This window comes from Papio anubis, chromosome 12 (genome assembly GCF_008728515.1).
Source record: "Papio anubis isolate 15944 chromosome 12, Panubis1.0, whole genome shotgun sequence".
Taxonomy (NCBI): Eukaryota; Metazoa; Chordata; class Mammalia; order Primates; family Cercopithecidae; genus Papio; species Papio anubis.
The window spans coordinates 4,353,761-4,379,421 of NC_044987.1; the positions used below are offsets into that span (position 1 = coordinate 4,353,761).

General features: G+C 53.2%; 1 protein-coding gene across 1 annotated transcript; it reads left to right on the forward strand.

The window, feature by feature from the left end:
- Positions 1–866: 866 nt before the first annotated feature.
- ADAMTS8 (ADAM metallopeptidase with thrombospondin type 1 motif 8) lies at positions 867–24,910 on the forward strand. Its single transcript, XM_003910970.3, has 9 exons — positions 867–2,287; positions 10,254–10,493; positions 12,422–12,557; positions 13,144–13,311; positions 14,900–15,201; positions 18,106–18,289; positions 20,888–21,060; positions 21,181–21,356; positions 23,706–24,910. The coding sequence occupies exons 1-9, from the start codon at positions 1,571–1,573 to the stop codon at positions 24,274–24,276; spliced, it is 2,667 nt and encodes an 888-aa protein (XP_003911019.1). The 5' UTR covers positions 867–1,570; the 3' UTR covers positions 24,277–24,910.
- The last annotated feature ends 751 nt before the right edge of the window (positions 24,911–25,661 follow it).

A 25,661-nucleotide genomic window follows, 5' to 3' on the forward strand; every position in this document is an offset into this window, starting at 1 on the left:
GTAACAAGCCCTGAGAGTCTCGGGTGCATGCTGAACTCCCACAGCTGCAGAAAGGGGTCAGATGGGCTGAACACAATCAGCGATTACCTCGACTGTCAACATCCCCAGCATAAGCACAGAGCTGGGCACCTGGGGGCAGGTGAATTGGCAAAGGATTTAAAGACCCTGATCCCAGCGGTTCCTAATGCATCACCCACATTGACAACTCAGACAGTTGGTGGGTGAGTCTAGAGTTTATGGGTAGAGAACAGGACCCTCCACCCAATCCAGACCTGTGTCATTGAGACTGGGGTGGGATGGAGTTTTGTGGTCTTGAGACCAGGTCATCCCTCTCTTCCTGAGTACTACCCCCTTCCCCAGGGGGCAGCGGTGACATGGGACAGAATGAATTCACCTCTTACACATTTGTACCTGGGGCTGTGGGCAATGCAGTGAAAGGATCTTACATGAAGTCCCGGGCAACTAGCAGTATCCAGTAGAGAAGACCCTTCTCAGGGACTGGAGGTCTGTTCCCCTCCTGGGGAAATGCTGACTTCCCAACCTCACTGCTGGTAACTTACCACTGTGCTGGCCTCTGCCCCACTTGCCCTCTAACATGGCAGTGAGAGTCCCTCTTAGGGTTAACCAGGTGGGTTGTTTTTTGCTTTGTGTTTGTTTTCCCGATCTTCAGTTTGGAGTAAAAGTTAGGCAGGCTGTGCAGTAGTGATGAGAGGAGGGCATGATTTCAGCATGACCTTTTCCCCTCTCTCTGTTGTGCTTTACAATGAAAAGCTCTGGAACCTTCTCCCCACACAGTCGGATCTCCGGAGGGACTTCAGGGATCCGAACAGTGTGGGGCTCTGCAGTCGGACTCTGCAGGGATCCGAACAGGGTCGCTGAGACCAGTGCACGAGCCTCTTCCGAGGATGCATCCTGGACTCTTGGCCGCAGAGGAGGAAGCGGCTGGGGTCTCCCAAGGACTCTTTCTAAAGGCTCAGTCCAGCATGGTAGGGGTTAACGTGGGTCCGCGCGTAAAGGGAAGGAACGAAGTTGGAGTTGACAGTTCAGGGGGGAGGGTGGCGGACGGGTCTCGATGCCTGATTGGTTTTGCATTTCATCCCAGTTTTTTTTTCTCCGCTCTCTCCCTCTTTTCAGTTTCTCTCTCTGATCCCAGGGGAGGGGAAACGGGAATAGTGAGAGATCAAAAATAAACCTCTTATGTCAAGCCGGGAAGGAAGTATAAATAAGAAGGGCTCGGCAGCCCACTCGGTGCTTCCCGGGGCGGGGAGGAGGCAGGAGGCGGCTGCGCGGGGCTGGCGCGGGCAGGGGCGGAGGACGGGCGCACGCGGGCCGGGGCCAGCTGCTCGCGCTCGGCTCGGGGGCGGCGGCTCGGGAGGAGCGGGCTGCGCCAGCCAGAGGGGCCGCCGGGGGAGCGCTCCCGCCGCCGGGCCCTGCGGGCCGAGTCGGCCTTGCATCCGATAGATTCCGCTTTTCCTGGAGAGAGCGGCCGGGCCGCGCTCGGCCAGCCAGCACCTGCCCGCGCCGGGCGGGCTTCTTCCCTCTCCCGCGCGCAGTCACCGCCGCAGCCCCCATGCTCCCCGCCCCCGCCGCCCCCCGGTGGCCTCCGCTCCTGCTGCTGCTGCTGCTGCTGCCGCTGGCCCGCGGCGCCCCGGCCCGGCCCGCAGCTGGGGGGCAGGCCTCGGAGCTGGTGGTGCCCACGCGGTTGCCCGGCAGCGCGGGCGAGCTCGCGCTCCACCTGTCCGCCTTCGGCAAGGGCTTCGTGCTGCGCCTGGCGCCCGACGACAGCTTCCTGGCGCCCGAGTTCAAGATCGAGCGCCTCGGGGGCTCGGGCCGGTCTACCGGGGGCGAGCGGGGGCTGCGCGGCTGCTTCTTCTCCGGCACCGTGAATGGGGAGCCCGAGTCGCTGGCGGCGGTCAGCCTGTGCCGCGGGCTGAGCGGCTCCTTCCTGCTGGACGGCGAGGAGTTCACCATCCAGCCGCAGGGCGCGGGGGGCTCCCTGGGTCAGCCGCACCGCCTGCAGCGCTGGGGTCCCGCCGGAGCCCGCCCCCTCCCGCGAGGACCCGAGTGGGAGGTGGAGACGGGAGAGGGTCAGAGGCAGGAGAGAGGAGACAACGAGGAGGACAGCGAGGAGGAGAGCCAAGAAGAGGAGGCAGAAGGCGCTAGCGAGCTGCCACCGCCCCTGGGGGCCACGAGTAGGACCAAGCGGTTTGTGTCTGAGGCGCGCTTCGTGGAGACGCTGCTGGTGGCCGATGCGTCCATGGCTGCCTTCTACGGGGCCGACCTGCAGGTAGGACTGAGAGCCTCCTCCAGCCACAGTGCCCGGAGGCCCCCCAGATGCCTCCCAGCGTCTCTAAAATCTCCCCTTCCAATCCCTCTGAGAAAAAAAAAAAAAAAAAAAAACCCTTCCCGCTCATCTTTTCCAGCCTGACCCCAAACGAGATTCTCTCCTTTCTGAGAAAGAGCAATAACTATTTTCTGAACCTCTGCCACCCTAGCTCCCTGCGCCCCCACCCCCAGGTCCCTTCCAGTTTCGAGTGGGCTGCAGACGCCCATCCCTCTCATCCGAATCTCCCGCGGCACGTGGCACACTGCCCCGAAAGTGGGTATCAACGCACTCCCCTGCACCTGCCTCTCCCAGCAGAGACGAAAATTGAGCGTTTAGGAATAGCTCCCACTCCCACCCCTCAGCCCTCTACTGCCTCAGATCTGAGAGGCTCCCAGGGAAAGGCAGATGGGATGGAAAGAGATGGCTGTCCGATTCCCTTGGGTATGGAGGTCGCCATAAGCAAAAGACATTGTTTGAAAGGAGCTGAACCTGGAGAGGGGCTGCCCAACTTCTGTGCAGCCAGCTGGTTGTGATCAATGGGGCATGAACTACCTTGCCAACCTGGCACTCAGCCTCGGCAGAACTTAGCAGTGCCAGCAGCCAGCACAAGAGGGAGGGGCAGAGAACTCCTGCCCAGGGGCTCAGCCTAGGAACTGAAGCTTTGGTGGAAACGCGAGGGGAGCAGGGGCTGGGAGGAGCTCGTTGGGTGAGTGTCTCTGGTAAAGCCAGACCCACACCCAGCTGCCCTTAGCCCAGACACAGCTCTTACCTAAACAGGGGAGAAAAGCAGAGTCCAGGAACGGATACCTAACCAGACCGTTTCTAACTAGATGAAAGATGGTGCTGACTCAGCAGGAGGCGTCTGTGTTGCCCTAAACCCCAATTTCTCCCCTAAAGACCAAGTGAAGGCTTTTCCAGGAGGAAAGGAGGGTAAGGTTTCCAGGAGAGGGTGCTCTTTGCCCCCAGGGAGCACAAAACCAGAGATGTGCCAGGGAAGGAAGAACTGACCTGCCTAGGTCATAGTTCCCTGAAACAGGGATCCTGGCAATGCGGCAGCTAAGCTGACACTTTGTGGTGATGACTTTCTTGGCCCGGACCCCATACTAAGCTCAGCCTGTGCCCGACTGCTGGGGGCCCCAAGGGCATAGGCATCGCCTGTGCAGAATTGTCCAGACAAGGAGGCCTTCTGTTTCTCACCCCCATCTTTCCCACCCTCTATCACTGGGAAAGGCGGGGTAGGAAAGACCCAGGGAGAAACAGATGCATAGGGTGGGAAGGGCTGTGGGTGAGAGTCCACATGGCTGCTCCTCTGGCTACTGCAGGCGCTGATTACACCCCAGGCAGGCACCCATGCAAGCCCGTGTGGTATTTGCTTCCCCCGAAGCACCGCAGAGCAGCTCCGGCCCGCCACGGCAGTCTGCCTCATGAGCTTTGGGTCACACTGATCTAATATCTGTTTCCCTGCCTGCCCTGAGAGCAGGGAGCACCAGCCCTCTCCTCTGACTCCTTTCTTTAAGCAAGTACTAGAGAGTGTGGCAGGATAGGGGTGAGAAGAGGGCTTCTTCCATCTCTTTAGGACCCCCACACCTGACTCCTAGGGGGCTCCACCAGAAAGAAGCTAAGATGCACCCATTGCAAACCCAGAGCGGGGTGCTGTGCCCCTCTATTTCCACACACGGAACAGATTCTGACATTTGCCTGAGAACCAAAACATAGGAAAGCCAACAAGAACTCTGCCAGCAGAGAAAGTCCGTTTTTCAGCCTTCAGGGCCAGACTGTCTCACTCTCTCAGCTGATCACCTGGATGCTGGAGATAACTGAGTATTTGCCTCGGGGACATACTCGCATCTCCAGACATTCTAGCTATCTAGAGGCAGACACGGTCTGAGGCCCGGCCCCAGGATGCCCCGGCTACTGAAGCAGGAGACTCTGCTGGGGTTTGCACCGGTTTTGTTCCCTTCATCTAAAGTCCAGGTTTGCTGCCCCAGACAAGTCGGCTTCCTCTGTGTCGGAGACACCCAGGCATTGCCATCCTCATGAGACTCCTGAGCGGGCGATCTGGCTCCTGCGCGACCCGCTCCCCATCCCCCACAAACATGCATTTCTGGACCTTTCCCAGCTGCACATTGGCACCTGCACACCCAGCCAGCCCACCTGGACCAGGACAGCACAGCAAAACAGGCATCGGGCACCTCTGAAGACCGAATTCCTCTCCGTAGGGGGGTGGCTTCTGAGTCTCACCTGGAAGGAAAGTCTTCCCTCAGGGAGACCAGCCCCGCCACCTCCACCCTGGGTCTCATGTCCCAGCCCACCTGCACTCCTGCTGCCCCCGGGGCGGGTGGGGGAGGGACTGAGGGACAGCTGTGTCCAGGACCACCTTCGGGCCCCTCTGCTGTGATGAGCTGACCAGCCTCGGAGATGCTGCAGGACAGGCGTGCCTGTCTCAGCTCAGTCTCCTGGGCTTCCGAAAACAGGTCCATGAGCCCAGCTGAGAGAAAGAATGAAAATCAAGTTCCCGTGCCTGAAGACCTTGCCTGCCCACACCCACCTACTGCAAATGGAAGCCAGTCCTTTACGTAGAGACCTCATTCACACAGAGGGAAGGCACTCTGGGGTGTCTTGGTAATCAGGGGTGTGTGAGGATGAGAAGAGACTTTACCCCTCTAGGACTTAGCGTTCCTCATCTGTGAAGCAAGACACCTGGACGAGGTGACCACTCCCGGTCTCAGCACCTGTGTGGCTGCTTCCTGATGAGCCGGTCTTCTGGAAGGTTTAGCCACTCTCTGAGCATGTTCAATTCACAGCGTGATTGCACACACGTCACCTCCATGAAAATACCTGTGACCGGGGCAGAGGGAGACTGCACAGCTCACAGGGGACACATGGCTTCCTCAGGATCAGACAGCACTGATCAGGATCAGGAGGTGGCAGGGCTGGGCCTGCAGCCCAAGTCTCCCAAAGCTGATTCCTGAGCACTGTTATCCCACCAGGCAGCCTCTTTCTCAGGATGAGCGTCTGTGGCTCTGTCGACCTTCTGATACTTGCTTATGTTGTGGGAGTGGGTCCTTAAATCCAGCAGTTCATAGCCATCCAGGCCCACTGTGAGGCCCTATCCCGCAGAGAAACCACCGTGGAGGCTGAGAGAAAGAATGCGCCATTGCCAAGGCTGGTCTCACTGTTAAGCGACAATGAAGTTTTCCAGAACTCTGTCAATTGAGTTCACTTAATCCCATGACAGAAGGGGCCCAGGCCTCCCACCTTCTTATCTGGTTTCAGAGTCAAGGAGCTCAGACGGAGGGGCCTTTCTGAAAGGAGGGACCACCTGGGAAGACTCCATTAGCTCAGTCTACATCCGGCTGCTGCTCACTGTCCCCCGTGTGAACCCGGGGTGGGATGGAGTGAGGGGCAGCGTGGCAGTACCCACTCTCTCCAGCCTGGAACGACCGTCCCGCCAGTGCTTCTGCAGTGAGCAGAGTTTCTGAGCCCTCTTCTTAGCAGAGAGGCTCTGAAAAGTGGCGCTCATCTTCCCAAAGGCCCAGCAGAACACTCGCAGGAGGTCAGATTCTGGGAACTGACTTCAGGGTCCCCAGAATGTCACAGCCATCTCCATGCTCCCTTATCTGCGTGCTCTGGGGAAAATGTCTTCCACAAGACACTAGATACTAAAGTGGGCATGGAGTCTAGGTTGTCCAGCAGCGTCCCAGTTTCTACCTGTTCTGGCATAATTATTAATACTACTGTCTTTCGCTCTCAAGGGTGTCCTGGTTTGGATGACAACAGAAACAGATTCATGTCCCCACACCCTCCGCTCTGTAGCTACCAGGGAGAAAGACAAGCGTTATATGTGCATGAATGATGTGTTTCCCATTGGCAAAAAAATGCATCTTTTCCATCCCTTATGTCTGCTGTAGTCAGAATGATCAAAGATACGGAGTATTTCCCAAAGAAAATGTTTCACTGTCCAAAGATCGCCCCTTCCCCATCCCCCAGGAGGTGGGGTGTGCATAGGCAATGACAGGCGGACTTGCTGCTTGCAAGCCTTGGGTTTGCTTTGGCTAGGCTGTAGTTTTCCTTACAGCAGCAAAGATGGGTGGCAGTCAGTGCAGAGACTAAGAACATAGACTTTGGAACGGAATAGAAATAACGTAGAGTCCTTGAGCAAGTCACCTATTTCTCTGTACCTCGATTATTTCAGGTAGGAGCAGTTATACCAACATCCTAGCCTTGTCTTGGGGATGAAACAAAATATGGAATGCACCTGACCTGGTGCCTGGTTTAGAGGAGATACTCAGCAAGGTGTGGCTATGGCTAGAGTTGCCTTCAGTGATGGAAACCGTTTGTTAAAGTGGGGAGGATGGGCTAGCCCATGACATCAGAGTGCCAGCCACCACTGTTTCAGCTTTGCTGTTCCACACGGCAGAGGAATATTCTCTTTCAGTTTGCCCAGGCTCAGCGGTGAAGGCTGACTTGTAGTTCAGCGTGTGTGCTTTGAAGAGGTGACATTGCCCTTTGCTGTTTGGAGAACAAGAGGAGATGAAGGATATGGTGCAGGTCATTCTTTTCTCCTCTCACTTCTTTCCTCTCCCTCTGCTTCTCCATCTCCACACCCCCAGCTCAGTCTCAGGCCCTAGAGATGTCAGGAAGGAAGAGGCATTGCACCAGATGCTGAAGCAAGGGCTCCCCAGGGCCACTTTTCCTCTCCTGGCCTCCCACTAGGCGTGCCACAAGGGAAAGCAGTGGAGCTGCAGGTGAAGCGCAAACCGGCTCGGTGTAATGACGACATCGGGGCGGGAGGAGGCCGGCCCATCCCCATCACCCACCGCAGCTGGCTTCCACTACCATGGGAGCTCTGAGGAAGGAATCTCCTTGTTCGTATCTCAAATAACCAAAAGGTGCTCTGGCCCACCCAACAGGCCAGGGTGTTATTACTATTAATTTTTTTAATCCATTATTATTTTTTTAACAGAGACAGGATCTCACTATGTTTCCCAGGCTGGTCTCAAGTGATTCTCCCACCTTGGCCTTCCAAAGTACTGGGGTTACAGACATGAGCCACCCTGACTGGCCTGATGTTCATCTCTATTCCAAGCCCTGGGGTCACTCATGCAGGAGCAGACTCCCTAAAAAATGCCGCCTCTCCCTAACAAAAGTTAAGAGTATGGGATCCCCAAGTCATTTAAGAGCAGATCATTTGACACCCCAGCCGGGCTGACTATGGGCTCCCACCTACCTGTCATGGCTTTGGGGCATTGTATGATGTGCTGAGGCCTCTCCTCCTCAGGGGGGCCAGGACCCTGTTCACATTTTTCACACGCAGCCTGCACTGGTGCAGGGAGCAGGGAGGTGTAAAGCGGCACCAGGAGGTGGAGCAAGCCATCTGACTTCCTCCTTGACCAGCCGCAGGCCTGATCCCCATGGGACTCTAAGTCAGGCCTGTCCTTTGAGCCTAGGGGATTGGGGCAGAACCAAAGGCTCACAGCCCTGAGGTCACCCCCCTCACCCAGGCTCAGTGGTCCTTCTCCCTAGCGAACTGTGAGACGCACCGCATATGTGAGGCATTTCTGTGGTCATTTGTCAGAAGAGCGGACTGGGAGGGGAAAATCAAAAACTCGGTAGAACAAGAGATAAGGAGAGGTCAGTGGGATCGGGAGCGGGGATTTGGAAGGGAACCCTGGGTCACAGAATCCTCCTAGCCTTCTTGAAAATGAAAAGTATCTTCTGAGACAACGGCCAGAAGGACCTTCAGATGTCCTCAAGTCCAGCCCACCCCTTGAAGCTAAATGGCTCTGAAGCCAGACCTGCCTGACAGCTACGCACTGTCTGGAGAAGACAATGATATGAGCAACCTGAGCTGCAGAGAAGGAGCTCTCTGGGAACCTGAGGGCCAGGAAGCTCCTTGTGCTGTCTTGCCCTGATCTTCAAGCAGTGGTTTATCCTGCAGGAAGATCAGGGGTTAACCCTCGCCTTCCTCCGGTCTTCACTGAGGACGTGAGCACTGCCTTGTCTCTCACTCAGCCTCCCTCCGATCTGCTCAACGTGGGCACACAGACTTGCCCCAACCTCCCATCTTTGGCTCCTGGTACTGAGCTGTCTCAGCCCCAAAGCTTAGCAGCTGGTGTTCCTTAGCTTCACACCTTCGTTGTACGACCTCATCTCCCCCAATTTGAGATTGTGAAACTGGACTCAACGGGAAGAAATCTTGTGATGACGGTCGCAGTTTGCCTCAGAAGAAATTCCAGGGGTTGGTCCCTGGCCCATCAGACCCTGGTCCTTCTTAGAGAGATGAGGATACTGTCGGCCTCCTGGAAGCAGCAAAGACCCAGCCAGGGTTCGTCTCGGCAAGCCACCACTCCTCAGTGCTCACCCCCAGTTGCATAATGATGTGATTGCTTTGTTTCCCTCCAGAATCCAACTCCAGGGGCAAGTGCCAAGTTTCAGCCCTGTTGATAAGATATTTCCATCAGCCAAAACACTGCCGGAGTGCTTGACATGCCAAGTAACCTGCCAACCCCTGCTTGTAGGGCTAACAAAATACCTGGCACATTGCCTGCGAGGTGAACGGACAGATCCCATTCACAAATAATGGGATTCATCTGGAACGCCCACACATGGCCTCACCCAATGGAATGTCCCTCTCTACCCTTTCCTTTCTCCTCCTTCCACTCCCACCTTCCAGACCACAGGAGAAGCGGAAGAGGGGCTCCCGAGAGGTGGTGATCTAGGGATCGGAGAGGCAGGGCAAGCAGGTGCTGCCCAGCTGACCACACTCCAGGCTCAAGGAGCACCCACCTCTGCTCCTGTGTCTCCCCTTCCACAAAATGCTCAAAGAGGGCCACTTCAAGGGGTCGCCGAGGCAGGAGAGCGAGTTCCCATCTGGCCTCCTCTCCAAGCCTTGGAATCCAGTAGGGGAGCAGTTGGCAGCCCAGGGACAAGACAGAGGCCAAGCAGTGACGTACGTTCTGTTGGCCAGCCTGGGTGGAAGGGAGAGCAGGTGAGATCCTAAGCACGTGGGTCCGCTTAGGCCCACGGGAGCCTCTCAAGCCCCAGTCAGGAGGGAATGAACCCTTCAGGGCTGTCCAGGCAGACACCAGGAAGCCAAGCCCTGGAAAACCTAATGAGAGCACAGTGGACCTCAGAGACAGGCACACCCAGGCTGGCCTCCTGGTTTCAATAGCTGTGCGACCTTCGACGAGCTCATTTGCATGACCTTCCTCATTCAGGAAATGGAATTGCAGCACCTTCTTCATAAAGTTACTGTGAGAATTCTTTGAGGTAATGTGGCAGAGTAACTGTTGTTAGAAGTGATTATCACAGCAAAGTTTTCAGCGTTAACAATTCCCACCCTGAAGAGTAGAGTTACCCCAACAGGCAGCAGGAAAATGCTCAGCTGGATTCTAAGAGGGAACTCTACTAAGCTTGAGCGCTCAGAACTTTGTTTCTGGGCTGAGGCCAGGGATGGGTGGGGGTGGTGGGCAGGGAGACAGTGTCAGGTTGAAGGCAGAATAAGCCATGCCGTCCAGTAGAACTTTCTATCTGCACATTCCAGTACAGTAGCCACGAGCTATATATGACTATTGACACACTTGAAATGCACTCTAAATTTAGGGTTTTGGGTTTTAATGAATTTGGATGTAGGTCATCCCATGAAGCTGGTCTGAATGTTAGACGCACAGGTTCGGAGCAAGGCAGGTCTGGTTTCAAAGGCCGCTGTTCATGCATCAGCTTTGTGACCCTCGGCAGGTTCTTGAGCCTGTTTTCTCACATGCAAAATGAAGAGAGTAACGCGGAGGCCTCAGGGGTATCGTGAGGCTTTGGTAAGAATCCGATGCTCAACCCCATAAAAAGAGGTAATGGCAGCGGACAAGCCAGGCAAACGGCCCCGAGACTTAACCCTTCACTCTGCCTCTTGTCTCCTCCTTCCTGACAGAACCACATCCTCACATTAATGTCTGTGGCAGCCCGAATCTACAAGCACCCCAGCATCAAGAATTCCATCAACCTGATGGTGGTAAAAGTGCTGATTGTAGAAGATGAAAAATGGGGCCCAGAGGTGTCCGACAACGGGGGGCTTACACTGCGCAACTTCTGCAACTGGCAGCGGCGTTTCAACCAGCCCAGCGACCGCCACCCGGAGCACTACGACACGGCCATCCTGCTCACCAGACAGGTCCGTGCCTGGCTCCGGAAGCCCTGGGGAGGAAGGGAGACGGGATGGGCAGATCAAAGGGAGGACCACGAGGCCTGCCCAAACATGGGAAACGTCTCCCTGCTGGCCCCAGCTGGACGCCAGAGCCTCATGCCCGGAATGATGAGGAGGAGGTCATGAGGACAAGTGTGAGGTATTTGCAAGAGAAGGAGAAGAATCTTGTAAGGGCTGTCTTCCAAAAGTTTGTGACCAGCTGTCTCCTGAGGTCACACATAACAAGAAGAAATGGGCTCGAGCTGCCGAGTGAGAGATCTGGGTTTGGAATGAAGAGAGTAGTTCTAGCTGCAGTGGTTGTAAAACATGGGGCAGGTAGCCAGGGGGTCCCCTCAAGATTTGCCCACAGCGGGAGGGCTGCCCACCTACACGGCGTGATTTAAACAGACAGCTTCCTGAAAGCAAGAGAGTGATCATGTGTGCCAGGCCCTGTCTGCTCCTTCAGTCTCATAACGGCCCCACCGGACAGGTCCTGGTGTTATCCCCATTTTGTAACAGAGGAAACTGAGGTGCAGAGTGGCCGCACAGCTCTCTTGCCACATAGTGGCATAGACCAGCCAAGACAGTGCTGCTGTAGGGTCATGTTCTGAACAACCATGCTGTCCTGTCCCCTACAAAAAGCCTCTGAAGTCCCAGCCAGCCTCAGGATGCAGCCAGCCTGGAACATAGAACAGGCTCCTTCACATGAGTGGCTGATGTGAAGACAGACGGAGATTTCCTGATCTTGTTACTCAGAAATCCATCTTGATAGTCTATGTATTTTATATTCTTTTTTGTTTTTAATTTTGTTTTGTTTTGTTTGAGACAAGGTCTCGCTCTGTCACCCAGGCTGGAGTGCAGTGGCACAATCACAGCTCACTGCAGCCTCTGCCTGCTAGGTCCAAATGATCTTTCCACCTCAGCCTTCTGAGTAGCTGGGACCACAAGCACAAGCCACCTCACCTGGCTAATTTTTTTTTTTACTTTTTGTAGAGACAGGTTCTCATTATATTGCCCAGGCTTGTCTCCAACTCCTGGGCTCAAGCAATCCACCTGCCTCGGCCTCTCAAAATGCAAAGATTATAGGCTTTAACAAAACAAAATTTCACAGGTTACTCTCCAATTTAGAAAGATGGGGGGTGGGTGGGTGAACTGTCTTGACCATAAACACAAAAAGAACCAATAAAGCAAGGCCACTAGGTGGGATATCCAGACACGTTGAACCTGCTGTTGCTTCCCCCTCCTTAAAAAAGTTCAGCCGGGCACATGGCAAGCACCTGTAGTCCCAGCTACTTGGGAGGCTGAGGTGAGAGAATCGCTGGTGCTCAGGAGTTTGAGGCTAAGTGAGCTACAATTACTCCTGTGAATAGCCACTGCATTCCAGCCTGGACAACATAGCCAGACCTCGTCTCTAAAATTTAATTTAGGCTGGGCATGGTGGCTCACGCCTATAATCCCCGCACTTTGGGAGGCCAAAGAGGCCAGATGGCCTGAGGTCAGGAATTTGAGACCAGCCTGGACAACATGGTAAAACCCCATCACTACTAAAAATACAAAAATTAGCCAGGTGTGATGGTGCACACTTGTAGTCCCAGATACTCGGGAGGCTAAGGTAAGAGAATAGCCTCAACCCTGGAAGCAGAGGTTGCAGTGAGCTGAGATCATGCCACTGCACTTCAGCCTAGGCAACAGAGCAAGACTCCATCTCAAAAAATAATAATAATAATTTCATTTAATTTAAAAGCTCAATAAACACAGGTGATGCACAGGCCAGCAAGCACGTTATGGGATGCTCCGTGGTCCACTCCCACGTGCACACTGGCCACCCCTGGCCCCGGAGGCCTGCAGCACACCACACACACACACACACACACACACACTCTGATGCACTCTCTTGCTCTCTCGCCACCAAGCAGAACTTCTGTGGGCAGGAGGGGCTGTGTGACACCCTGGGTGTGGCAGACATCGGAACCATTTGTGACCCCAACAAAAGCTGCTCCGTGATCGAGGATGAGGGGCTCCAGGCGGCCCACACCCTGGCCCATGAACTAGGTAAGATTTGCCTTGCCAAAGCCCACTTCACCACATCAGCAGGAACTGCTCTTCCAGATCCAAGGTTGCGTAGATCCTAAGGAATATGCAGCTATTCCTCGCTTAGGAATAGCTCCTCATGGTTTTGACAGGGTGGCTGTATACAAACAGATACCGCGCTTGATGGAGCTGAACACAACTCCACTCCCACCCCGAGCACGTGGCCAAACACCTGATGATCACAGGTCACCCGATGAATGCCAGGACACCAGACGGGTGCTGGGGTGGAGGGTGGCGCTGTGCACAAGCTAAGCTGTAGATCTGGGGGAAGAACATTGGTCCAGGGACTGTCACGTAAGACAGCAAATAATAGAGCTAGATCCAAATTTAGGACGGGCTGAGGCAGAAAATAAAGGGGTATCCGTGTTTCTCAGTCATCTGAGAACACGTCCGGGAAGAGCAAAGTGCAAGGGAAAGCCCAAGGCAGAAATCTTGCGAGGGTGAGGGGTGGCTGCTCCCCTGAGGAGCTCCATCTCTGGCCCTAGCTGGGCCGGGTGGGGCGCCCTCGGGCAGGACAGGGCAGAGTGGACCAGGCCTCTCTTCCCAGGGCACGTCCTCAGCATGCCGCACGACGACTCCAAGCCCTGCACGCGGCTCTTCGGGCCCATGGGCAAGCACCACATGATGGCGCCGCTGTTCGTCCACCTGAACCAGACGCTGCCCTGGTCCCCCTGCAGCGCCATGTACCTCACGGAGCTCCTGGACGGCGGGCACGGTAGGCACCGGCGACCCCGCCCTGCTTGTTCCCGTGGGCCTCCTTCCACTGCTGCTGACACAGGGACCCCCTCCAGCAGTGCCTCCTCACAGGGCCCTTGGAGCTGAGACCCGGCCAGCCTCCCATGCTGGGGCATTCACACCACCCCCGAAGTCTGCTCTTCCCGGCCCCAGCTTCCAGCAGCAGTTCTGGGCTAATTTAGATGAGTCACAAAGCAGGGGGAAGTCATCTGAGAAGGTTGTCTGAAGGAGGAGGGTTGGAGCAGCGCTTGAAGGAATAGAAGCACACAGCACAGAGGAGAGACGAACCTACAACAGCTCAGGCATGGCAGAGGCAGTGACTGCGTCCTGTGAGAGCAAGAGGGCGGGGGACTGGTTCAAAGGACTGGAGCCAGGTGTGGGGCGTGCGCTTGTGGTCCCAGATACTCGGGAGGCTGAGGCAGGAGGATCACTTGAGCCTAGGAGATCAAGGCTGCCAGTAAGCCGTGATCACGCCACTGACTCCAGCCTGGGTGACCGAAAGAGACACCATCTCTTGAAAGAAAGAAAGAAAGAGAGAGAGAGAGAAGGAGAGAAGGAAGGAAGGAAGGAAGGAAGGAAGGAAGGAAGGAAGGAAGGAAGGAAGGGAGGGAGGGAGGGAGGGAGGGAGGGAAGGAGGGAAGGAGGGAAGGAGGGAAGGAAAGGAGGGAGGGAGGGGAAAGAAAGAAGGAAGGAAGGAGGGAGGGAGGGAGGGAGGGAGGGAGGGAGGGAAGGAAGGAAGGAAGGAAGGAAGGAAGGAAGGAAGGAAGGAAGGAAGGAAGGAAGGAAGGAGGCCGGGTGCAGTGGCTCACGCCTGTAATCCCAGCACTTTGGGAGGCTGAGGCAGGTGGATCACAAGGTCAGGAGTTCAACACCAGCCTGCCCAACATGGTGAAACCCTGTCTCTACCAAAAATACAAAAAATTAGCCAGGCAAGGTGGCACACGCCTGTAGTCTCAGCTACTCAGAAGGCTGAGGCAGAAGACTCGCTTGAACCCAGGAGGTGGAGGTTGCAGTGAGCCAAGATCGAGCCACTGCACTCCAGCCTGGGCAACAGAGCTAGACTTCGTCTCCAAAAAAAAAAATTGCTTCTCAGAAGAGAGGATTAAAGATAAAACAATTTTAACTGGTTGGAGTTGTTGGTAAAGCAATGAAATATTCTAAATTCTTCTCACTGAGGGACACAGGGACACGTATGATGCAAAAATAAGATTATCCAGACAGCATTAGTTGGTCTTCATTTGCATATTGTGACTTTGAGGAGCACGGTTAGATTGTGATGTGGATGAATATTGCGTTAGCTGGCATTCACTGGTTGTACACTGACTGTCGGGGGCAATGCTTCCTACATGTTCAGGACAGCAAAGGAAAGTCGGTCCTGAAAAGCCTTTGCAACCGATAGTCAAAAATTAGGCATGCTCTCACGAGATCATTGAGTGGTGACAGCTTTTAGTTGCAGGTCAAGAAGTCGTGACGCCTAGACCTTCAGTGCCATCCATCGCAGGCCATGAAGAGCTGAGAGGGTGGCACCCCTGCGCGCGTTCTTACACCCCTGCTTCCTCTTTTCCCAGGAGACTGTCTCCTGGACGCCCCTGCCGCGGCCCTGCCCCTCCCCACAGGCCTCCCGGGCCGCATGGCCCTGTACCAGCTGGACCAGCAGTGCAGGCAGATCTTTGGGCCGGATTTCCACCACTGCCCCAACACTTCTGCTCAGGACGTCTGCGCCCAGCTTTGGTGCCACACTGATGGGGCCGAGCCCCTGTGCCACACAAAGAATGGCAGCCTGCCCTGGGCTGACGGCACGCCGTGCGGGCCTGGGCACCTCTGCTCAGAAGGCAGCTGTCTACCTGAGGAGGAAGTGGAGAGGCCCAAGGTGAGGGACAGAGGATAGTGGGAAGGAGAAAGGAGAAACAAAAGGAAATGGGGAGGACTGAGGGCTGTTCTCAAGGGGGAACCACACTTGAGAGTCACAAACCGAGAGACAGCCAGGCAGAGCGGCTCACACCAGAATCCCAGCACTTTGGGAAGTTGAGGCAGAAGGATCACTTGAACCGAGACCAGCCTGGGCAATATAGTGAGATCCTGTCTCTACAAAAAAATAAAAAATAAGCCGGGCCTGGTGACTCACACTTGTAGTCCCAGCTACTCGGGAGGCTGAGGCAGGAGATCACTTGATCTCAGGAGTTTGAGGCTGCAGTGAGCCATGATCATGCCACTGCACTCTAGCCTGGGTGGCAGAGGGAGACCCTGTCTCCAAAAAAAAAAAAAAAAGAAAGAAAACAAACTTTGGGCCAGGCTGCAACACAGAACTTCTAGGTAAAATCACTCATCTTTTATCCTCACAGTGAGGAGCCCGTGGCGGCTCACCCTCACTCAGTGGGTTGACGCTGCCATGGCTCCAGACATTAGGGAGCTGCTTTGGGACTGACTCAGGGCTGGTGCAGGTGCAGATTGGTGAGAGGTGTGGAGATAGGCAGGTGGGCACACAGACTGGAGCCACTGTCGATTCCATCATGAACACAGAGAGACACGTGGAATAAATTCCATCAAGAATTGAGTGAAAAGTATTCATAGCCTGCCTGTGCTTGAACTGAATGCATAATTAGAGGTTGGGAGAACGAGAGCAGTTGTGGGAATTCCGTACTCAAAGAGGAGGAGAGGAGAGAGAATCAGAGCTGCCTCTGGCCAGGCAGAAAAAAAACTTGGCCCAGGAGAGAGTAAACTCACAAGAAAAACCAAGGCAGTGCCAGTGAGGGTTTTTAAATGATTCACTTCTTTGCCCTGCTCTTAATACATCCAAACCGTGAGGCTGATCACATTTCTCTTACGGTGAGTCATGGAGCCATCACTATGAAACAGCATCCACTGGGTTTCACAGCCCGGTCCCCGCCAGCGCTGAATTGCCAGGGTAGCCCAAGCACTCCTCAGTACATGTCTTTTCCACTGAGCCTTCTGAGCCTTCTGAGCCTTCTGAGCCTGCCTGCACCAGGTAAGCTCCATACTCTTGTCCTAAGCCTCAGCTGGCACAGGATTCATGGATTGATCCTCAGCCGCCACGTCCCATTCACCCTGTTCATTCTCATCACACGTTATTGAGGAGAGGGATCTGCCACCGATCCCCAGAGGCAGAGCCAAACTAAGTACAGGGAGAGGTTGACGTGAAATGATCATGGAATGATGGCCTCTTTTTAAGAACAGTCAGATCAGAAAATACATGTTTATAGAATCAGGCCGGGCACAGTGGCTCATGCCTGTAATCCCAGCACTTTGGGAGGCTGAGATGGGTCGATCACCTGAGGTCAGGAGTTCGAGACCAGCCTCACCAACATGGTGAAACCCTGTCTCTACTAAAAGTACAAAAATTAGCCAGGTGTGGTGGCAGGCGCCTGTAATCCCAGCTACTCAGAAGGCTGAGGCAGGAGAATCACTTGAACCCGGGAGACAGCAGTTGCAGTGAGCCAAGATCACACCACTATGCTCTAGCCTGGGCGACAGAGCAAGACTGTCAAGAAAGAAAGAAAGTGAGAAAGAAAGAGAGAAAGAAAGAATATTTATAGAATCATATCTTTTGTAAAATAAAAGCATCGCATCTTTATGAGGATATATTCAGAGCAAAAGTAAGAAAAATTTTGGTGAAAATCATGTTAATGATTTAATCTGGGTAGTGGTGTTTTAAAGAAGTGTTGATTTCTTTTTTACAATTTTCTGCATTTTTTTATTTGTCATATGAGCAACTATTACTTTTGTAATTTTTAAAAAATTATTTTCATTCGGAATGCACTATGAACCTTTGGGCATACAGCATTCAAAAGGGCAAAGCTTTGTTCTCATAGGTCAGTTATAAAATGGGAAGCAGGGCCGGGCATGGTGGCTCACACCTGTAATCCCAGTACTTTGGGAGGCGGAGGCGGGTGGATCACTTGAAGTCAGGAGTTCCAGACCAGCATGGCCAACATGGTGAAACCCCGTCTCTACTAAAAATACAAAAATTACCCAGGCATGGTGGTGTGTGCCTGTAATCCCAGCTATTCAAGAGGCCGAGGCACAAGAATCGCTTGAACCCAGGAGGCAGAGGTTGCACTGAGCCGAATTCACGCCATTGCACTCCAGCCTGGGCGACAGAGCAAAACTCTGTCTCAAAAAACCAAACGAAAAAAAGCAATTCTGTTTCTTTCCCAGGCATTATCCTATCACTGGAACCAGTGGCTGGTAGACTATGGCAACACTCCCAGGGCTGCTTCCTTTAGACCAGAGTTCCTCTACCTTGGCACTAGGGACACTTGGGTCAGGATAATTGTTACTGTGGGGCCTGTGCTTTGCTGGATGTTGAGCAGCATCCCTGGCCTCTACCCATTAAATACGGTAACATACACCTTCCCCAGTTGTAGCCACCGGAATATCTCCAGACATTGCCAAATGTCCTCTGGAGGGCAAAATTCTCCCCAGTGGAGAACCACTGCATTAAATGCAACCTTATTCCCATAAAAGAGTGTCATTCATTCATTCAGCAGACAGTCTACTGAGCACCTTACTGAGCATAAGACACTGTTTTAGACACTGGCGAGTCAGCAGTGAATGAGTCCAGCCTCGTCTCTGTGCTCACAAAGCCATGAAGGCCACACAGTCCTTAAACAAATGATTGAGGCAGTTTACGGTGCTCCATACACCAAGATGAGAATGACTAGATGAGGAAGCCAGGGCTCTGGCCACCCGGTGGCACAGACACTGAAGCCTCCTGGCCTTTGCTCCTCATTCAGTGTGCCATTGTATGTTGCAGCCCGTGGTAGATGGAGGCTGGGCACCGTGGGGACCCTGGGGAGAATGTTCTCGGACCTGTGGAGGAGGAGTACAGTTTTCACACCGTGAGTGCAAGGACCCCGAGCCTCAGAATGGAGGAAGATACTGCCTGGGTCGGAGAGCCAAGTACCAGTCATGCCACACGGAGGAATGCCCCCCTGACGGTAATTGCCACTCAGGGCCGCCCCTGCCAGAGCAGCTACTATCATCGCTGTGACACATCCCCAGAGGATGTGTAAAGTGGGAGTAAAGTGGGTGTCCTGGGATATAGAGTTTTGCCTGTGATCTGCACCTAAATGGGCTCTGCAAGGCTCCAAGCCCAGGGGCAGCTCTCAGGGACCCGGGACAGCTCTCATAGTGTTTAGAGAGCCTGGCAAAGTCAACGAGAGAAATTACCCTCATCTTCCAAGATGTGGAGAGGAGGACATCACTCCCAACCAAACTTATTGGGGAGGAGCCTCTGGAGAGGGGCTGGTGTCTAGGAAACTAATCCTCCTGGAGGCATCAGAACCCTCATCTGTGTGCAGAATGGAAGCATTTTCCAAAGCAAGTGTCAGAGCCAAACCTCCAAGGTCTTTCTAGCCAAAATTCAGCCCAGGGAAGAGGGAGGATTTCTGAATCTGATTCCTGCTCACATTCCATCTTCCCTTGGGGCCATAGCAACTGTTTGACAGAATCTCCCCAGGAAGCAATACTACCTCTCCCTCCCCTTGGCATATTCCTATCCCCAGTACCTGCTGGAAACCACACACATTAACTTAGAGGCAGTAAAGGGGCAGCAGCAAACTCATGAGAGGGAAATCATGACAAGGTTTTTCCCCACCATCCCATCCAACTGCCCAGTGTGCAGCTCCAGGAAGGATTGGCAGGCATGAAAAATCAGGCAGAGCCTTAGGAGAGATTCAACCACGGGAAAAGACGCTGGCACTGGCTTGATGTTTCAGAGGAGAATCTGTAGGCTTCGCAGTTTCACAAGACAAGAAGGATCCACAATGGTTTGAGGCTCTAGAAACTTTGTGCTGGAATTGTGTGAGAGTTTGCCTGGCATACGGGTGAGACGTTGCCGGGAAAGGGGGAGGACGGGAATGAATATAGGGTGCAAGGTAGGCATGGACGAAAAAGGACATCATGATTTCAGACCCACCAAAGTCTGCCATTACTGTCGAGTACTTTTTAGTACTTTTTGTGTGTCTAGGACTATAAAAATGTATGAAAATGTAAAAGGCATGGTCTCTGTCCTTAAGGAGCTTGCAATCCAATTAGAGACCCAAATCCCTTTAACACAGCCATTAAGTTTCAATGGATGAGTCACAGACCCTAGATTGGTGAGAGGCTCAGAGAAAGGAAAGGCTGGGTGAGCGGAAGCTTTGAAGGGAGTTAGGACTGAGCAGAGTCTGGAGGACTGAGACGGGGTGAGGTGTGAGGGGACCTGCCAGGATGGGGAAAGGTGTGAGAAGGGCCCTCATTCGCTTAGATGGAATCAAGCAAAGCACACCACTATGTCAAGGCCAGACCACAGAGGTCCTTGAAGGCTGACACAGTATCTGGGGGTTATCTGTGCCACCTGTCCCATCAAGTCACCTGGAAGCTCCTGCAGACACAGCCCAGACCCCCTCAGCTGTACTGACTCAGAGTCTCAGGCGTGGAGTGTGGCATCTGCCTTGGCAAAGTCTCCCCAGGCATTCAGATGCACAGTTTGGGCGGGGAATCTTGGCAGGAAAAACAGCTTTAATTTTAGGATTTGGGGGTGGAAAGCAACCCACGTCTAACTTCAGATGGATTGGTCCGGCAGCGGCGCACGGCAGGACGGAGAGGAGGCAGGCACAGGTCCCCATGAAGCCAGCAGCCCTGGGCTTGCAGTCGTGAGGGTGGGATGCCGTCGTTTGAAATCACAGACTGTCCTGAATATAGTGTAGGTCTCTGTGACCGTTTGGAAATAGCAAATAGAGATGCTCAAATGTTCGGGAGATACCAGGATGCCCGTCTCAGACTTGAGCGTGGTGAGACCAGCAACTCAAAGGTTCAGGAGATACTAGGATGCCAGTCTCAGACTTGAGCGTGGTGAGACCAGCAACTCAAATGTTCGGGAGATACTAGGATGCCAGTCTCAGACTTGAGCATGGTGAGACCAGCAACTCAAAGGTTCAGGAGATACTAGGATGCAAGTCTCAGACTTGAGCGTGGTAAGACCAGCAAATGAAAGTCAAACAGTTCGTGGAAGGACCCTCGGGAGCTTGGCCGTGCTGAGTTGGAGGTAATCATAGTATATACAAACGGAGCTCCCCAGAGATACCCAGCATTACAGAATGTGGGTGTAGGGGCAAGATCGGAGCTAAACGTGTAGATTTAGGAGTCTTTGGAGTCATGTCCAGTGTCACTGAGGAAATCGACACTGCACAATTAGCAGTGTCCTGAGAATATAGCTCCACGTGCCATTCTCTGCCTTCCAGGCTTACTGACTTGTTCCCTGTTGCTCCCTGAGTTCATTCATCTGTAAAGTACAATGAATCTCTTTCCCTAATGGAAAGGGCATTTATCCTAGAAAGCCCAGCATGAGGCTGGAGGGCTCCTTTCCTTGCCCTTTTGAGAAAGGGTCACACATGGGTCTAGGAATGTTGTGCCCAGAAGACACTGGCCCTGCCTGGGTCCCTGGGTTGAGTCCAAAACCAAAAGAAGAAAATGCTATAAATTCGGGATTTCTCCACCGGGACCTCCTGCTTGCGCATGGGTGTCACCTCCATGCCGTTTCTTCCTCTTTCTAGGGAAAAGCTTCAGGGAACAGCAGTGTGAGAAGTATAATGCCTACAATTACACTGACATGGATGGGAATCTCCTGCAGTGGGTCCCCAAGTACGCTGGGGTGTCCCCCCGGGACCGCTGCAAGTTGTTCTGCCGAGCCCGGGGGAGGAGTGAGTTCAAAGTGTTCGAGGCCAAGGTGAGAATCACCCTGGGACTCAGATCCAGAGATGGGGAGGAAGGTCGCCTGTCCCCACCCCTCCCACAGCTGCTTCTGTGCTCAACATGCCCTCCCGCACCTTCCCTTTCCCTGTTGCAGGTGATTGATGGCACCCTGTGTGGGCCGGAGACACTGGCCATCTGTGTCCGTGGCCAGTGTGTCAAGGCCGGCTGTGACCATGTGGTGGACTCGCCTCGGAAGCTGGACAAATGCGGGGTGTGTGGGGGCAAAGGCAACTCCTGCAGGAAGGTCTCCGGGTCCCTCACCCCCACCAGGTCAGTCTCCCCAGGAGTTCTGTACCTTGCTTGGTAGAAGAGCATAATGGGCTTTGTGCTCTGATAGGCCCAAATTTGAATTGTGGCTGCTACTTAATAGCTATGAGGGTTGGGCAAGTTATTCAAACTCTCTGAGCTTCAGTTTCTTTATAAAATGTCAGCAGTATCTCTAGCTCAGAGTCGTCGTAAGGATTTCCTGAGATGGGATGTGCACTTGGCAGTGTCAAGCTCATAGAAAAGACAGAACACAGGACAGCCGTGACTTTTACGAGGGCTGGAGGCCATGTGGATAGGGAGCTGTCATCTCTGAGTCAGTCGAGCCACACTGAGTAACCTGGACCTCTGCCAGAAAACGGCTCTCCCAGGCCTGTTTTGGGAAGGACGTCTCACCCTAAGCCTGGCAAGCCCTGCCCTTTCTGCAGACGGATCTCCAGAGAAGGGGGTTACCAAAAAGGGGCCCTGGCAGCCCCAGGGCTTTCATGAATCTGAGAACTCCAGACACTTTGTTCACATCCTAATGCCCCACATTCATAAAACTCCAAGGATTTTCCAAAGCGCTTTCATTTCTATGGTCTCGTTTGATTTGTAAAATAAGTCCATGAGGTGAGCAAGGCCAATACTATTCTTCATTTTGCAGAGGAAGAAATTAAGACACAAAAAGATTAAATGACTTTTTAAGGTCACATTGATAGTTAATGACAGCCAGAAGAGAACGTAGTTTTCCTAAGTCCTGGATGACTTTTGTCTCCCATTCCATGTACTTCCTGGAGAGTAAGGGCAAGGTCAGGTGTTTTATATGGGCCACACTCTGTCTCTCTGCCTCCAGTACATCAATGTATCCTTCTGGGAGTTATATGAGCATCCATCTGTCCAACCACTTCCCCCACTCACGGTCTCAGAGTTTTTGAGACGTGTTCACTGTATTGTATTCTGCTTAGTGAAGCTAGCAAACCCTGTCCCATTCTGTGTGTGTGTGTGTGTGTGTGTGTGTGTGTGTGTGTGTGTGTATCTATCTCTACATCTCTCATCTCATCAGTCTGAGAGAACAGAATCAGCCTATAGCAGGCAACTTGGGACTGTTTTCATTTTTTTAAATTTATTTTTATTTTTTTGAGATAGAGTCTCACTCTGTTGCCCAGGCTGGAGTGCAGTGGCACCATCTTGGCTCACCTGCAACCTCTGCTTCCCAGGTTCAAGCAATTCTCCTGCCTCAGCTTCCCAAGTATCTGGAATTACAGGCGTGCACCACCACACCCAGCTAATTTTTGTATTTTTAGTAGAGACGGGCTTTCATCATGTTGGCCAGGCTGGTCTTGAACTCCTGGCCTCAAGTGATTCACCCGCCTTGGCCTCCCAAAGTGCTGTGATTATGGGTATGAGCCACTGCGCCCTGCCCTGGAACTCTTTTTACATTTAAGCTCAAAGGACGTAGGAAAAAAGCAACAGACGCTATTCAGATACTGGGGCCCTTGGCCACTTTCCCTCAGACTTTAGACAGAGGGCCTGTGGACACTCTCAGAGTCTGAGACTAAGCAGCTAGCCCCACTGGACATATGGCAAGGAGAGCAAAGAGCCCGCCTGACCGTTTGCCTCACTTTCTCCCCAGCCTGTGGAACCCAGATTTCCAGAAAAGAACAAACAACTAATCTTTCTTCATCCTACATAAAGCCCTAAGCCTATAACGGACTGGAAACAGTTTCCCAAAACAGCATTCTGTCATTCCAGAAGCACAGAGCTCATGGTGCCTGGACACTCCCAGAAGGTGGCTTCAAAGAAGCAGGCTTGAACCCCTAACTCCCAACCCCACCCTGATCCCACCCTAGGGCCATATTCATCAAATACTAGGAGCCGACTGACTCAAAGAGGTGGTGTGAAATGTCCTCCTGTTCACGTTCTGGAAGGGGTGTGCAGAACAGTTTTTTCCATGTGGGTTTGAGCTCTGGGTATGGAGGTGGCCAAGCAAAGTTGTATACCAGTGCAAGGAACTAGAGATATTCGAGATCTCATTTGACAGGTGCCAGGTTTGGCTACACCAGTGCAGCTTTCCAAATCCTTCTGGGTTTTCCTCCTCTCTATGCTGTTCTCAAGACCCACATACCTCAACTCCCCAACCACGCATTTGAAATAGAGTTTCCAGATGAAGCAAAAACCCTTGAAAATCCCAATGTACAAGACATTTCTGTCTGCCTAAACAGCTAATTTATTGAGAACGTTGAGGCAACTTGCTTCATTACTTGCTTTGGTTTTTCTTGTCTGCCACCTGGGGTGCCCACTTCAGTCTCCAAGGCATCATTGCGACCAGGGCTGGGCAGCCACTGGTCTGAGGGTGTCTTTCTGTTTCTATCATAGTTATGGCTACAATGACATTGTCACCATCCCAGCTGGTGCCACTAATATTGACGTGAAGCAGCGGAGCCACCCAGGTGTGCAGAACGATGGGAACTACCTGGCGCTGAAGACAGCTGACGGGCAGTACCTGCTCAATGGCAACCTGGCCATCTCTGCCATAGAGCAGGACATCTTGGTGAAGGGGACCATCCTGAAGTACAGCGGCTCCATCGCCACCCTGGAGCGCCTGCAGAGCTTCCGGCCCTTGCCAGAGCCTCTGACAGTGCAGCTCCTGACAGTCCCTGGCGAGGTCTTCCCCCCGAAAGTCAAATACACCTTCTTTGTTCCTAATGACGTGGACTTCAGCATGCAGAGCAGCAAAGAGAGAGCAACCACCAACATCATCCAGCCACTGCTCCACGTACAGTGGGTGCTGGGGGACTGGTCTGAGTGTTCCAGCACCTGCGGGCCCGGCTGGCAGCGGCGAACTGTAGAGTGCAGGGACCCCTCCGGCCAGGCCTCTGCCACCTGCAACAAGGCTCTGAAACCTGAGGATGCCAAGCCCTGTGAAAGCCAGCTGTGCCCCCTGTGATTCGGGGGGAAAGGGTCAGTCTCATGCTCCTGGACGTGGGGTACTGAGGTGCAGACAAGGGTCTCCACTGTGGTGACTCTATATATCAAGGCAGCATGGCCCACCCAGGCCTCCCATTGCCGCAACCCCTCCAGTACTGCACGAATTCCTAAGGCGGAAGAGGAGAGGGGATGGGGTGACAGATCCTATCATCAACTGTCCAGTGGACTGGACCTTGCTCGGGTTCAAGTAGAGGGCATAGGTTAAAAGGTAAAAGTGCACTTATTGACTCAGACAGGACACTCAGCGTCAGTCTGTTTGCAAAGGACTAGCAAAGTTAAATGAAAAAAAAAAAAAATTCTATCTGGTTTCCCCGATAAATAATCTACCTCAGAGGGGAAAACATTAGTACAAGAGAGGCGTGGGGCAGGGAGTCAATGGTGAATGTCAAAGCAGGCTCCAAAGCTGCACCCCAAGCCGTCTTCAAGAATGACCATGACTGTCTTCAGTGTTAAAATCCATCACCTAAAGGGCCGCAGCATCACAGGGTTGTGGAGAGCCACATGTTCTCAGGCTGCCACCTGCAGGGGTGGATCCATTTCAAGTATTTATGCAAATGTGTCTCTGAACTAAAGTGTGATCTTATGCCAATGCAGTGGTCTGGTCTGGTTCATTGTTTCTTTGGAAAGGGCAGGGACCTAGAACCCAGGGATGGAGGCTGAAACCAGGTCAACTCATCTTGAACTCGTGCTGGGCAGCTGGCTCCCTGCCTGCTCTGGGTCCTCACAGGCCTGCAGAATCCAACTCATTCAGGCAACTTTCATTTGCATGATCTAGACCAGTGGTTCTCAAGCTTTCATTAGGATCATCTAGGGGGCTGGTAAAAACAGATTGTGAGGCCGGGCACAGTGGCTCACATCTGTCATCCCAGCACTTTGGGAGGCCAAGGCAGTAGGATTGCTTGAGCCCAGGAGTTCAAGACCAGCCGCGACAACATGGCAAGACCCTGTTTCTACAAAAAATTTAAAAATAGAATCAGTCGGACATGGTAGTGCAGGCCTGTAGTCCCAGCTACTCAGGAGGCTGAGGTGGGAGGGTCACTTGAGCCCAGGAGGTTGAGGCTGCAGTGAGCCATTTTTGTGCCACTGCACTCCAGCCTGGATGACAGAGTGAGACCCGGTCGAAAAAAAGAAAGAGAGAGAGAGAGAGAGAGAGAGAGAGAGAGAGAGAGAGAAAGAAAGAGAAAGGAAAGAAAGAAAGAAAGAAAGAAAGAAAGAAAGAAAGAAAGAAAGAAAGAAAGAAAGAAAGAAAGAAAGAAAGAAAAAAAAAGAGAAAGAGAAAGAAAGACAAGACAGATTGTGGGGCCCCATCCCTAGAGTTTCTGATCTCATGGTTGGGATGGCCTG